Source organism: Octopus bimaculoides, chromosome 2 (genome assembly GCF_046866305.1).
Source record: "Octopus bimaculoides isolate indiv1 chromosome 2, ASM4686630v1, whole genome shotgun sequence".
NCBI lineage: Eukaryota > Metazoa > Mollusca > Cephalopoda > Octopoda > Octopodidae > Octopus > Octopus bimaculoides.
This window is the reverse complement of record NC_142929.1, coordinates 98,146,053-98,160,645: the sequence shown is the minus strand read 5'-3', so window position 1 is coordinate 98,160,645 and position 14,593 is coordinate 98,146,053. Positions and strand designations below refer to the sequence as shown.

The window sequence follows — 14,593 nt, the reverse complement described above, 5'->3', positions numbered from 1 at the left end:
GAATAAATTAAATATCAGTTAACATACCACTGATAACAAAATAATCAAACCATGAAATTTCATACAACGATATAAAAGTACATCTTTTTGTTTATTTCTACCTTCAATAGTTTCCCTAAAGGCACTGTTAAGACAACAGGTTAATATTCTTTTCAGTGTTTGGATTGAAGTCTTGCAGGAAAAATTTTCTATTTTATCACCATCCCACCAAGTGAAGAAAATAAATCTCCATAATATATTGAGATCAATTTAGTTCTACACAAACTGGCTTTGCCCATATGTCCAATTTTGAGACACTCACTCACTCACTCTCTCTCTCTCTTCCAAATACTTATTTCTTCCTGGACTCAGATATTTTGTACATACTTTATAAAAAATATATTATGATTAAAATAAATGAATCCAAAAGAGAAGAAAATGTGCACAGAATCACTCTTAGAAATCATAAAGTAGTATGAATACTAAAAATAATATTAAATTAGTAAAAAAAGAACGAAGTTCAACATTTTAAAGGAGGAAATAAGTGAATCAAACATGCTTCAATTGGGAATCAAAATCTTGGAATGCTATGATGAAAATAAGAGCAGTACTAAAACAATGCTAACAAAGAATTTATATATTGGAATATTAACAGGAACAGCAGCAGTTTCTATTATGGACAACATCCAAAGTACTTGATATGCAAACAGCAGCAGTAGGAGTTAGATAAGTTTCTGTTTACATAAATTAGTATCATCATAGTAAATTGATTTGTTTTCATTAAACAAAACTAACTTAATGCAATTACAATATATTGTTAGTGCACATTTTACTGATTTAAGTAAAATAAGAAGTAAAGCTGAGCCATAAATGTTATTTCAGTACTACAGTTGGCAAAATCTAAATATATTTTATTGAACATCGAAATATGATGTGGCCATCTTTTGGATACCCTACATTTGAAAAGCTTACAAGAAGAAATATTTCAATAAAGAAAGAATGCAAACCTTCAGCATTTTTCGATGTTCCCTCTGCCTGACTGTAGAGTGAAGAGGCAGCATCAGATGTAGTACAAACATCAGCATCTTGGCAGCTAAGTGTTTTCATCCCTTTAGCCAAACCTGAACACTCCTCAGCGCTCTTTCCTTCCTTCTTAGTCTCTGTCCAAGGTGGGATATATGTAATATTCTCCTTCTGTAATTCGTTGATGTAGTATTCTATTACTTCTTTACCCTGGATTACACAAAACAGGAATTAAATCAATGACAACATTACATCACAGAACCCTTTACATTAAAAAAAAAAAAAGGCTTTTTTACACATCAGTATGGCTCATGTAAGTAATGTAGTTATTATGCTCATATATATTCTGGACACCAAAAAGTAGTTGTTTATCTAACAGCCTAAACTTTACTCACCAACACCTTTTTTCTTTACTCAAAATCACTTTAAGTAAGGAGGCCCCATGGGCCACTTCTAGGCAAAGGGTTAGGAGAAACATTAATACTACAAAAGTTATACACACAGACACACATAAACTTTTGCTGTTAGTATCATAAATATTAATGTCATTAATAACCATATAGATAGGCTGTTTCATTAGTAATATGATTATGAAATGGTTAATCAAAAAGTCATTATACCTTTTTAATGTTAAGTGTATACTGTTTCATTGCTATTTTTTCCAGTGTGCTCTCAAATCCAAAGAATGATTTGATATCAAGACTAGCAGTCTGTTCAAAACACGTCCAGTCAGGATTTTCAGGGTGTACCTGTAATCATTGGTAAAAGAAGAAAACATTATTTTTAATAATGTTGTATTAGTATACGAAGAAGTGTGGCTTAGTGATTAGAGTATTTGACTCACAGTCTAAGTCAAGAGTTCAATTCCCAGCAGTGCACAGTGTCCTTGAGCAAGATACTTTATTTCACATTACTCCAGTCCACTCTGCTGACAAAAATGTATTTCAAAGAGCCAGCCTTGTCACATTCTGTGTCATGCTAAATCTCCTTAAGAACTACATTAAGGGCACACATGTCTATGAATTGCTCAGCCACATGCATGTTAATTTCACAAGCAGATTGTTCTGTTGATCGGATCAACTGGAACACTTGTCATAACAGAGTGGCTATTAATTACTATATGTGTTTAAATGTATCATCATCATCATCATCATCACCATTTAACATCCATTGTCCATATTGGCATGGGTTGGACGGTTTGACCGGAGCTGACAAGCTGGGGAGCTGCACCAGACTTGTCTGATTTGGCTTGGTTTCAACAGCTGAATGCCCTCCCTAACTCCAACCACTTACAGAGTGTGCTGGGTGCTTTTACATAGCACTACACAAGTGCTTTACATGGTACCGCAGGGGCACTTTTACATGGCACCGCACGGGTGCTTTTACACGGTTCCACATGGGTATTTTATGTGGCACCACACAGGCGTTTTTATGTGGCACCACACAGGCGTTTTTACGTGGCACTACATGGGCACTGTTATGTGGCACTGCATAGGGTGTACATTAATACATACAAATTCCCAACTTTCATCCCTATTACAAAAATTATAATAACTTAGTTTAGAACACAAACTTATACAGACTACTTTTGAATCAGCTGTTTGAAATGATACAAGTAGTTTAAGTTTCTAGTGCTGATATAAAGAGGCTTGTTGAGATTTCTGAGAATAGTATGTTGTGAGGTTTTTAGCAAGAACTCTTGGAGGAGTTCTGTTTTTGAGTTTTTCAAAGCAATTGTATGCAGTCATCATCACCATTGCCATTGTTGTCAATAAGTTGATGTCCACCTTTTTATGTTTGCATGGGTCAGACAGCATATATTGAAGCAAATTTTCTATAGCAGAATGTCCTTCTTGTTGCCAACCCTCACCTGTTTCTAAAAAAGATATTTCTCCAGGGCATGACACATTTTGGCAGAATATAGAACAGGATGACATTGCTTGTATGACAGCAACATTCCTTTACAATTATCAAGACAAGGAAACACAAACATACAACACTCACACAAACATATGTATACATTCTTGAGATTCTTGTTTCTTAAAGGGAAATTCAAAAAGCTGAAAACACCTTATAGCTTAGAGATCTCCAAAGACATGTATTCTGTACCATACAAAACACACTTGAGAAGTGTGGAAAGATATAAGATTAAGCCTAAAATGAAAACACTAGAGATACTTGTAAAAGATCACATCTAATTGGGCTCACCCAACTCCTGACCCAAGATGTTTTACTTCTTCAAACCTAAGAAAATACAAATTTTCTATAATGAGAAATAATTGTTTCTTAAAAAGAGAAAAATAAATTTTCTGTTTTAAAAAAAACATAAAATAGCAATAATTTCTCTAGCTCAATTTTAGTCAAGCTTCTAACATACTGTAAATATAAACAATAATCTTACTGAGTAAAAGCATTGCTCTTTAACAGTAACTCTAGATGAAAAGCTTTCGTTGTATGCTTCAATCTTCAGGGTACGGTTGCGACGATCCAGGGTGTTACATTGCATAAAATAGACATAGTCAACACTAGCAAGCTGAAAAAAAGAGACAAAAAGAAAAAATTCTTATTAGAACTGTATGTAGTAGATAATTGCATTTCTTACAACTCCAAACATATAAAGCAACAACTGAAGATGTATTTCTAGTATTGATACCAACAAGCAAAAGCACAACAAGGTAATTGTTTTTATACTCCCTTTTTTTTTTTTTGTAAGTACAATCATTACTCTATATTTTATATTTAAAAAAGGAAAATATTTGAATTGTGAGAATCTCTTCATTGTTCCAAGAATCATTAATTCTTTAGGAGTTTAAGGAAACAGCCAGACTTCTACACTCCTTTCTATCTAGGGATGGACAGGTAGTATTACTCTGATGACAACGATGTTGTCATCATCATCATCATTATTAATTTAGCATTCACTTTTCTGTGCTCACATGGATCAAACAGATTTTCTGCAGCTGGATTTCCTTCCTGTCACCAACCCTCACCTGTTTCCCACTAAGGTAATATCTTCCGTGACCAGACATGCTTTCACAGAAAATTGGAAGTGAAGAACACTGCTTGCATGATGGTGATACTTGCTTACAACCAGCACATGATGTCAAAGCAAGGAAACAGTAACACACACACATAACAGGCTTCTTTCAGTTTCTCATTTCTTTATTGCCCACAAGGGGCTAAACACAGAGGGGACAAACAAGGACAGACAAGGGGATTAAGTCGATTACATTAACCCCAGTGTGTAACTGGTACTTAATTTATCGACCCACGAAAGGATGAAAGGCAAAGTCGACCTCAGCGGAATTTGAACTCAGAACGTAGCAGCAGACGAAATACCGCTAAGCATTTCGCCCGGCGTGCTAACGTTTCTGCCAGCTTGCCACTAACATTTCTGCAAGCTTCTTTCAGTTTCTGTCAACCAAATCCACTCACAAGGCTTTGGTCATCCCAGTCTATAATAGAAGACACTTGCATGATGTGGTACAGTGGGATTGAACCCAAAATTATGTAACTGAAAAGCAACATAATTACATACAAATAGAGCTGTTAATATTAAAAAATATTTCAGTATAAACCTCAACAGAAAGACAATGAGTACTAAAATAAATTATAGACTACCAACAATTACTGAATTAGATGTACACATGGCTTCACAGCTAAATTACACATTCATACACATAGAGAGAAAATAAAAGCATGATTGCCCAATTTTGTTTTTATTAATAATTTTTTAAATTAACAGCAGCAATAAAAGGTCTTTGTGTCAAATTTAGTTGCATATTTTAGGCATCTCTAATATTAATTAATTCAGGAAACCATGTAGAGATCTCTGAACCATACAAATTGAATGTTCCTAGCGAAGGTAGTTCCTAAAAAAATACTTCTAATCATAGGTCTTTAGTTCATTGGTTTGGGAAAACCATCTATTTTCAGTAAGAGAGGCAGATGTTTGAGGTTGGTATCAATTAGTGAGTGTGCACTGTTGCACTTAGGTCTCTGTTCCTTTTGAGATACAAATTTAATGTCAACCCTCCTTCCATCTATTTAAACCTGCTTTACACCTTTCTTTTCTCCAGTGTGTGTCAGATTCAATTAGGCTTCACATACAAAATATCTTTGTCCTAGAGCTGCATCTTTCAGAACACTCATCTTGTCCATATTTTCTCTTCATATATTAAGACACACTCACATGCACACAGAGATACCACATTATATTGTGTATACACACAAATACACATACCATATTATATGTACAAGCACACAAAACACAGACACAGTACATACATACACACAATCACCATACACAGAGGCTAAAAACACACACACATGCAGAACAAATACATCACAGTGTAACACCATGCTCGACATCTTTAATAGACTTCTCTCTGTTACAAACATTTTGCTCAGAACCAATGCAATATTTTCATACACATGTTTAGAGTGAGTAACAGCCACATCAATCTCATCAGTCTGGGAAAGACTGCAAAAGCCATAGGTCCTGCTTCGCTTTATCTGACTAACTGAGAATTAAAATAACATAACTGAACATCTGTATGGATTATATATATATATATATATATATATATATATATCATTATTGTCATTATCATTTTACATCTGTCTCACTTCTACATTCTATTTTCTTGTTTCTACACCAAGTTGCTCTTCCTGTTACCAATCACTTTATATACGTACTGTGTGTGTTTTATCATGGCACAAGGATTAAAGAAGTTGATTTCTTCCTGGCAAGACAATGAATTTTCTCGTAGTCTTGCCAGAAACAAGTCTTCTCTACTCTATGTAATTTCTGTTCTTTTATTCATCAGTACTACAAAGTTTGTCTTGTTCTTATTAAGATCAAAGAGTTCCACCTTCCTTGCATTGACTCCATTCCTTTCTTTGAAGACAACTAGATAGGAGAGAGAGTGATCAGAGAAGACCAGGATATGAGGAAAGAAGTGATACTAGAGAAAGTAAGGAAGAGAGATAGTGAGGTTGTAATAGATGTGGATTTGAAGTAATCAACACACAAACACACACACACACATTTGTACCCATGTTTGTGCTTCTATTATTGTATTTTTTTACTGATTTCAACAAAAGGACAACAGAATTGTAGCCATGACTATGGCCTTGACTGAGACACCATCTTCAAAGATTTTTAACTGGTCACATTAACCCCAGTACCTGTGTGTTTGTTGTGTGTTTTTTGGTATGATCAGATCAGTTGAAGGTTGATGCAGGTGAAAGGATAGCTGCTCATTTTTAATATCTGCCATGCCCAGTTGCATTGTTTGTGCATCTTTGTGCATGAGTCCATGCATACATATACATCCTTGTGTGTTTGTGTGCAAGTGTGCTCTTTGAGGTGCATGTGTTTTACTCATTTTTCTTCTAGCATATATGTGCACAAATTACGGGTATTTTGTAGGTGTTAGTTCATTGTACTGTTGGCCAGCACCTATTGGATTTTATGTTTGCAGTCCTTAGCCAATGTATGTGTTTGTTCTGTATCTTATGATTTGGTTGGATCAATTAAAGGCAAAGGCAGAAGGGTCAGTGCTCATTTTAGTGTCTGTAGATTTTTGTATGCTCATATACAAGTAAATATGCACAGTTTCTGATTACCAAGTGCCACTGACAGGATATAGATCAACCCAAGGCTTGCCCATGTGGTTATGAAGCAAACTTTATAACCATAAGGATATGCTAGTGCCTACATATACTTTGCTCTTATCTGCTTCACTCTTCAATCCATGTATTAGTCCTCATTATCAGATACATACCACTAGATTCATGCAGGTAAATCTCATCAAACACATAAAACATCCACTACCAAGTGAATGTTGTTTCAATATAAAAAATTGTATGATTATATATATATATATATATATATATATAGACATACATATCTGAATATATGGGAACACACACACACATACAGCAGATTCATACATATACACATATGTTTATGTATGCAAGTGTGTCTACATTCATTTCTTAAGAGGAATGAAGTCATTTTCTATGACTAACACTTCAGTTCTTTAAAGTCAGTTCACATCTGTAGGACTTCAAAGTGAAAGTAGCACAAGCTACTTTAGTAAAATGGAAGTCATTAAAATAAAATCTAATTAACAACAACAATAATAATAATACTATTATTGATAACTGTTCCTAATTTAGGCACAAGGCCAGCAGTATTAATGGAGGAGGTTAGTCAATAACATGACACACCTCACCCCCAGTACTTGACTCATATTTTATTTTATCAGCCTTGGAGGAATGAAAGGTGAAATTGACCTCGACATGACTTGATGCCAGAACAGAAAAGAGGAAGGAAATACTGCAAAGTATTTCTGCAAAACTCTAACAATTTTGCCCATCCACTACTACCAATAATAACAAAATTACTACCACTAATACTCCTTTCTACTATAAGCACAAGGTCTGAAATTTGGGAGTAGAGGGAGCTAGTTAATTACATCAACCCCAATGCTCAACTTGGTACTTCTTTTATTGATTCCCAAAAGAATGAAAGCTGAATTCAACTTTGATGGCACTTGAACTCAAAACTAAATGTGCTAAATGCTGCTAAGCATTTTGTTCAGCATGCCATAACCCTTTAACTTCACTTATATTTCTTATGCCCCTCAGTGGTAATGCATTAATATTGCAAAGCATCTAAACTAACCTTACACAACCAAGAAAGACACTGTCTCTTGGTAATTAGTTTATTTCTCTTCATACAAAACTTTGTCCGACAGTGATGTATACTGTAAATGTAAATGTGTTTATGTTTTATATATATATATATATATATATATATATATATATATATACACCCATACATAGAAACACACACACACACATACATACATATACACACATATACATAGGCACCTCAACACACACAAACACACATAAATTTTGAAGAATTGCTCCCACTTCGTGTGGGAGGATTATGTGCAATACTCCATTCAGTGTTATAGCTATACACACAGACATCCCAGACTGCATCCAGAGTAAGGCTACTCACGTGATTGGCATAAACACGTGAGATATGATCCAGTTTTTGGATCACCAACATGCTGTCCCCTTCTTCAACCTCTTCTACTGCAACTATAAAGGCCTCCATACCGCCACCAATCAGGCACTCCTGACTCATGCATCTCCTCTTCTCTCATTACTCATGGTGTGTCCAACTCTGCCCAAGTCCTGCATTAACCACTACATGCAATCCTTTCCCCCCAAAACATCAACCCCACCTGGAACTCCTTTCCTGCACATCTTTCCTTCGGGTGTAGACTTGAAGCTGTTTAAATGAACAAATGACATCAATTACATTGGAGAGTCTGCAAAGGACATAGGCACTGCCCCCCCCCCCCATATATATATATATATATCACACACACAGGCACACACACATGTACACACAAACATGCATATATGTGTGTATATACATACATATACACAAACACACAAACATAAACATGTGTGTATACATTATGTGTATGTGCATACATGTACACATCACATACACACACACAAATACATACCTACACACACACACACACACACAAAGCAATTTAATATAAATATTACAAGGTCTGTTAATACAGTGTAATTCACTAGTTGCTTCTGAAGTAAGGTTGTTTTATCAAATTTCATAAAACAATAAAACAAAAATATAAACGAAGGTTTTTTTTAAAGGCCAGACATACAAAATTAGAACATACAATTAGTGAATAAAATTGTTTTAAATTATTCCAGATGAGAAACGAATCATGGAAACTAAAAACAAATAAGAGCCTGACATTGACAAAAATAGATCAACAAATGGTAATTCTGTTTTAGTAACAGAACATTGCATTGGCGAAAGTAACAGAGCAGTCATTTTCAAGAAATATAAACAGATTTGAAGGATGTAATCAATTTCTAGGAAAGGAATGTAATGAAGGAAATCACAAAACATTCCTTTTTTTTTTCTGTGTATCTGTCCTATCTGGCCTGTACTTACATAATAATCACCTGACAATGAAAACCTTAATCAACAGATATGTGGGTTAAGTAAATATACACCTATGTTGCTGTTTGAATAGAGAATTAACACAAATTTTTTAATATAAAGTAAGAATTTTGTGTATATATTTTCATTTTGGAATTTTATTTTCCACATTTTTCCATAGCAGATTGTAAGTTTTGCTTTTTCCTCTTGTTCATGCAGTTGTATTCATCTCCAGTATGAAGAATGATATGGTGAAATCCTTGCCTTATAAGCAAGCTACCCTTGACAAGAGACTAATGGTCACACATGCATATTGTCTCTCACCATTTTGCAAGCCAGATTATCACAGCCAAGGTTCAGCCAGAGCATCAGCATTTTCTATCACCTGTTTTGTTAAACTGTTGTGGTGGCATTCATTGATAAGTAGGTATGTCATCATCAATCTTCACATTGTGAATCATGAATAACAAAGTGTTTGTGTTGTTTGACACTCCCCAGTTTTACTGGACACCATTGCACCAGCTACTTCCTATTTTTACACATTATACCTCCTGACTGGCCTTCGTGCCGGTGGCACGTAAAAGCACCCACTACACTCTCGGAGTGGTTGGCGTTAGGAAGGGCATCCAGCTGTAGAAACTCTGCCAAATCAGATTGGAGCCTGGTGTAGCCATCTGGTTTCACCATCCTCAGTCAAATCGTCCAACCCATGCTAGCATGGAAAGCAGACGTTAAACGATGATGATGATGATGATTACTTACCACTTAGTCACAATTACCTGCTAAACTTAAGCTCATGGCTGAAAGGAAAAGAAAGTAAGCAACCAGGATTCATTTAGTTGTAGTGGGTAAACTAGTGTTAGCCTGACACTGAATTCTGTCATCGAGAGAAGTGTTGTAAGAGACATGCATGGCTAGGCTTGGAATACCAAAGCTAAGCTAATTCAGAGCAGGAGTGAAATAATGAATTTTGGCTTGGTTGGAAATGCAGCCCATAGACTGTGGTAAGTTTAATACTTATAGCAGACAAATAACATGGCAAAAAAGTTGCAAAGAAATTTACAGAGAGAATTTAAGAACAATGATACCACTGAGAAGTATACAGGTAAGACTGTTCTTCACAACTGCAAGGATTAGGTTTGCTGCTGCAGGCCTCATTATTGACTGTATCAGTTTTTGCAGCCCACTCATACAGGTGTTGTAGACTTCATTGACCTTCAATTGCTGCGTGTTGGCATAAATACATTTCCTCTTTAACATATCATTGCAATTCACTCCAGTCAATTTGGTTTGGTACCCACTATCAACAGGTTATAGTTAGTCTCTTCTCAAAAACTCAAGTTTCTGCTACTCCAAACCTGTGAATAGTACCAGCCACCTACCTATCTTGAAAATAAGCTTATGTGTCCCAGTACAATGAAAGTAAGGACCTAACACATCATTGCTGCTTCTGCTTGGTCGTGAAGAAGCACCATACCTGAGTGAAGCTTGCATATATTCATTTAGGAGGCTGAAACCATCTTTGCTCCAATTCAGATGTAGATGATTGTTCACCCAAATGATGATGATCTCTGCACAATTGGAAAAGGCTAGAGGAAGCTCTGCTTAAAGCCTAAAGTGCAAATCAATTATCAGAATCAGGTAGTGAGTGAAAGATCAATTGACTCTTTTGGGAGCCAGTTCTCTCTGAAGTTTAGTACAGGATAGCTGGTGCTAGAAAGTTGAAGATATACAATTACATGAGGTAAAATGAACAACAGGTACAGTCAGTAGTTTCTTGCATACCTGCAGTGCTTGGGCACTCAAGCCTTTATCCTGCATAATGGGCTCCATAATACAAGCTCCACCAATGACCATATTTACAGGTCTGCTCTTATGTCACTGTTTCTTGTTAAAGAAATTTGCAGAAGGGTAGCTGTAATTTAATTTGACTCAACAGAGAAACACTCATCCAGTGCAGACACCCGTAGAATTGACAAATAGATAGCAGTTTCTGGATTCATTGGGTAGTGGTGCACAGGCATTCATCAGCAATGTGTGGTAATTTGTAGTGATAATGGTAGCAGGGGCTCATTAGAGTGAACCAGTATTAGTAGAACACAGCACTACTTAAAGGGTCAGATGCAAGAAAGCAGTGTAAGGTGGAGCAATAACAGATCTTTGAAGTCCCTCAGATCCTTGAATTCACAAACAGCATAAAAGAAGTATCAGTGAGTATGAAACTTCTGAATCACTTCCCATGATAGGGATCAAGGCCCAGAATTAACCCCATGAATAGGCTATTCTTGATGGATGTGGGTCATCCTGTGTACACATTGATCATTACCACTATCAGTTGGATAAGTTGGATCTGGTCAACAAATTTTCAGGCCACAGTGGTTCATGGAGGCAGCCTGCATTAGTTATTAACAAATGCACTCACTGCTACCATCAGTGCATTCACAGACGCATGGAAAAGACAACTGAATCCAACAGCATAGAAGAAATAAAAGTCATAACAAGGATTACAAAGTAGTAGAATTAGTCCATCACCTAACTTAACACTTGGTCCATGGATTCCTTTAGCAGAGTCAACTCTATTACAATCATTCAAGCTAGGTTGCCAGTCTAAAGACAACTTCCTCTCTCACCAGTCACAGAATCCCTGGAAAAAGCAATGAATGTTGCCCTTGCTCCATTGAAAAAAAAAAAAAAAAGATTTTTATAACTAAACCTACTGAAGGATCATCACTATTCTATCAACTGATCTGTGGATTAATTAACCACCACCACAACCATCACCTTTCTTAACAATAGTTCTTGCTAGATGGGTAACCTTCAAAACAGCCTATGCAGACAGGGCAGTGTTACTGGTAGTAACCATAGTTAGTGACAGAGTCTGTCATATTTGAACTAACAGATGAGATCTGTAAGAGAATGACAGTCATCTTATAAAAGAAAGGACACATTGGGTAATATAGTCTGAGATACAATACAGTAATTTTGAAAAAAAAAATGATGAAATGGAGAAATCTAGAGTGTTTCAGATCAGAAACTGGCTTAGATATAAACAATAACTTAAACTTAATAACAATTACATTCATAAAAAAAGCTTAAATTTACTAACATTATAAAAAGAAATTAAGAATAAATTTCAAAAACAAACAATATATAAATTCATATAAATGAATAAATAAATATATAAATAAACAATTTCCCTGCTACTTTCAAGCATTAGTTTTAATTTTCAGCAACATTATATAACATAGGTTAAGTTACCTTTGATTACTATGATAACCTTTAAAAGATTCTTTGTTTTGGTAACTTAATTCAAATAATGGAAGAGTGAACAAATAAATAAATTTTTAATATGATTAATTGGAGAAAAAAAGAGGAGAAAAGTGGAAGCTGGAGGAGGAATGGTTAGAGAGAGGCAATGACATAACTGTGTCTTTGAAGAGAATAAGTCAACAAAAAGAAACGATTTCAACAGCAGTACCATTAAAGAAAGCCAAAGTAGGTCAGTGGAATACAACAGTGACAATGGCAATATATATAATTTCTTTAAAGTGCTTAAATTATGTTGGCCTTGACGCCATGTCAAAACTTCTAAAACAGCAGCAGTAACAACAACAGTGTAACAATGAAAAGTAGGGTTTCAGTTAACATTAAAAGCAATATGAATTTACTTTTAAACACACTAAAGAAATAAAGTGCTTAAAAAGTAAATAGTCATGAAACCATATAAATATTTCTGCTGTTATTTACCAAATGAGATATCATCATCATCATCATCATCATCATCATCGTTTAACGTCTGCTTTCCATGCTAGCATGGGTTGGACGATTTGACTGAGGACTGGTGAAACCGGATGGCAACACCAGGCTCCAATCCAATTTGGCAGAGTTTCTACAGCTGGATGCCCTTCCTAAAACCAACCACTCAGAGAGTGTAGTGGGTGCTTTTACGTGTCACCCGCACGAAAACGGCCACGCTCGAAATGGTGTCTTATGTGCCACCCGCACAAGCCAGTCCAGGGGCACTAAGGCATAATGCTATTCAAATTAGTTCTCAGCAAAACCAAGTTCTATAACTTAATTTCAATTCCCTGGTGGGTTCCACTTCACATACTGCCATAATTTCCAGTTTTTTGTTCCACTACTGACAGTTTTGACTAAGTGAAAAATAAAGACACTTACAAGGCAAAGAAAATATTGCAAATTTAAAGAAGACCAAAATTATAATTGAAGTCATGTACATGTATGCAGTATTTGACGGCATAAAAATACACAGGTGTATTAAACACACTCCAATTTCAGCAGTGCATATTCAAGAAAAAATGTTTTTAGCGCAAGTAATATAGACCCAGCTTCACATATAAGACCTGGGATTATTTTTTAAGACATATTTGGGGGGAAAAAATAGAGACATACATATATTTATATACACTCATATATGCATGCATTTTATTTATACTTTGCATTCTGTTTTTATATACTTGTAACTTGTTGAACAGATTTTTTTTTGTATTTGTTTCTATAGGAAATAGTTTGGATGTTTGTACAAATTTAGTATTTGAACAAATATATAAATCTTTAGTTAAATATATTCAATGAGAATATTATACACTGAATTTACATTGAGTGCTCTATTAAATCAAAGTATCAATACTATTAAAATATTTATACATTTAATATGAGCGATTATATATACTGTATAATATAGTTAATAATATCAGGAAATCAATATCAGAAAATTCTTCAGAAAGATATATGTGTGTAAAATAATTGTTGTATTAAAAATATAAATATATATAAATATATGAAATATGTATAAGTATAAATATATAGTAATAATATTTCGTATGTGTATTTCATGTGCAAGATTCTTGATGTGGATACGTGTGTTGAAAGAAATACAATTAAACCTTGGGAGAGGCATTATGCCGGTAATAAACACATGCACTGGTTCAGTCCTTTATTAATTTATAAACAAAAAAAAAACAACAGAAAGGAAACCAAAACCAAGTCCAAAGTTTCTATCTTATCTGATATAAACGAAATTGTTACAAACACACATATGGACGCACATACCTACATATAAGCACGAACACATAAGGGCGTGCACACATATGAGCGTGCACACATACGAGCTTACACACACTCACATGCTCATACCGAACAGTTTCAAAACAACGCCAAATCATACATTCAAAATAAATAGAAGTGGAGAGACAAGTTACTGAAGAGATTGCAAAAGTGCAATGAAATTATTTAACAAAAAACTATATACTGTTTATAAATTAATAAAGGACTGAACCAGTGCGTGTGTTTATTACCAGCATAATGCCTCTCCCAATGTTTAATTGTATATAATAATAAATATGACAGTTTAAAAGTTTTGAATTAAGTTTTTAAAGCATCTTACGATTGCTTCGCAGAAGAGTTGTCCCTATAATGGAATCCTGTATTGATAAGTATTTATAGACTACACTTCTGTTCCTCAGAGATATAAATTGTGAAATTTGTATAATTTATCGAATGGTAGTTTTTTAAAAAAATATGAAGTGATGTGGGAAAATGGTGTTTGTTTGAAATATAAAT

The 14,593-nt window shown here is 34.8% G+C and overlaps 1 protein-coding gene across 8 annotated transcripts in view; it reads right to left on the bottom strand.

Annotated features, from left to right (window-relative positions):
- Positions 1-14,593, bottom strand: part of LOC106869109 (SEC14-like protein 5) — a 109,355-nt gene that overhangs the window by 48,257 nt on the left and 46,505 nt on the right. For all 8 annotated transcript variants that reach the window (XR_016240687.1, XR_016240688.1, XR_016240689.1 and 5 more), the window contains exons 3-5: positions 3,404-3,535; positions 1,623-1,751; positions 987-1,212 (exon numbers count right to left, since the gene is read on the bottom strand). Coding sequence is in view for 4 of the 8 variants with exons in the window: in XM_014914649.3 (XP_014770135.1) it covers positions 987-1,212; positions 1,623-1,751; positions 3,404-3,535 (487 nt within the window). In the remaining 4 variants the exon portion in view is untranslated. The remainder of the gene's footprint in view (positions 1-986; positions 1,213-1,622; positions 1,752-3,403; positions 3,536-14,593) is intronic.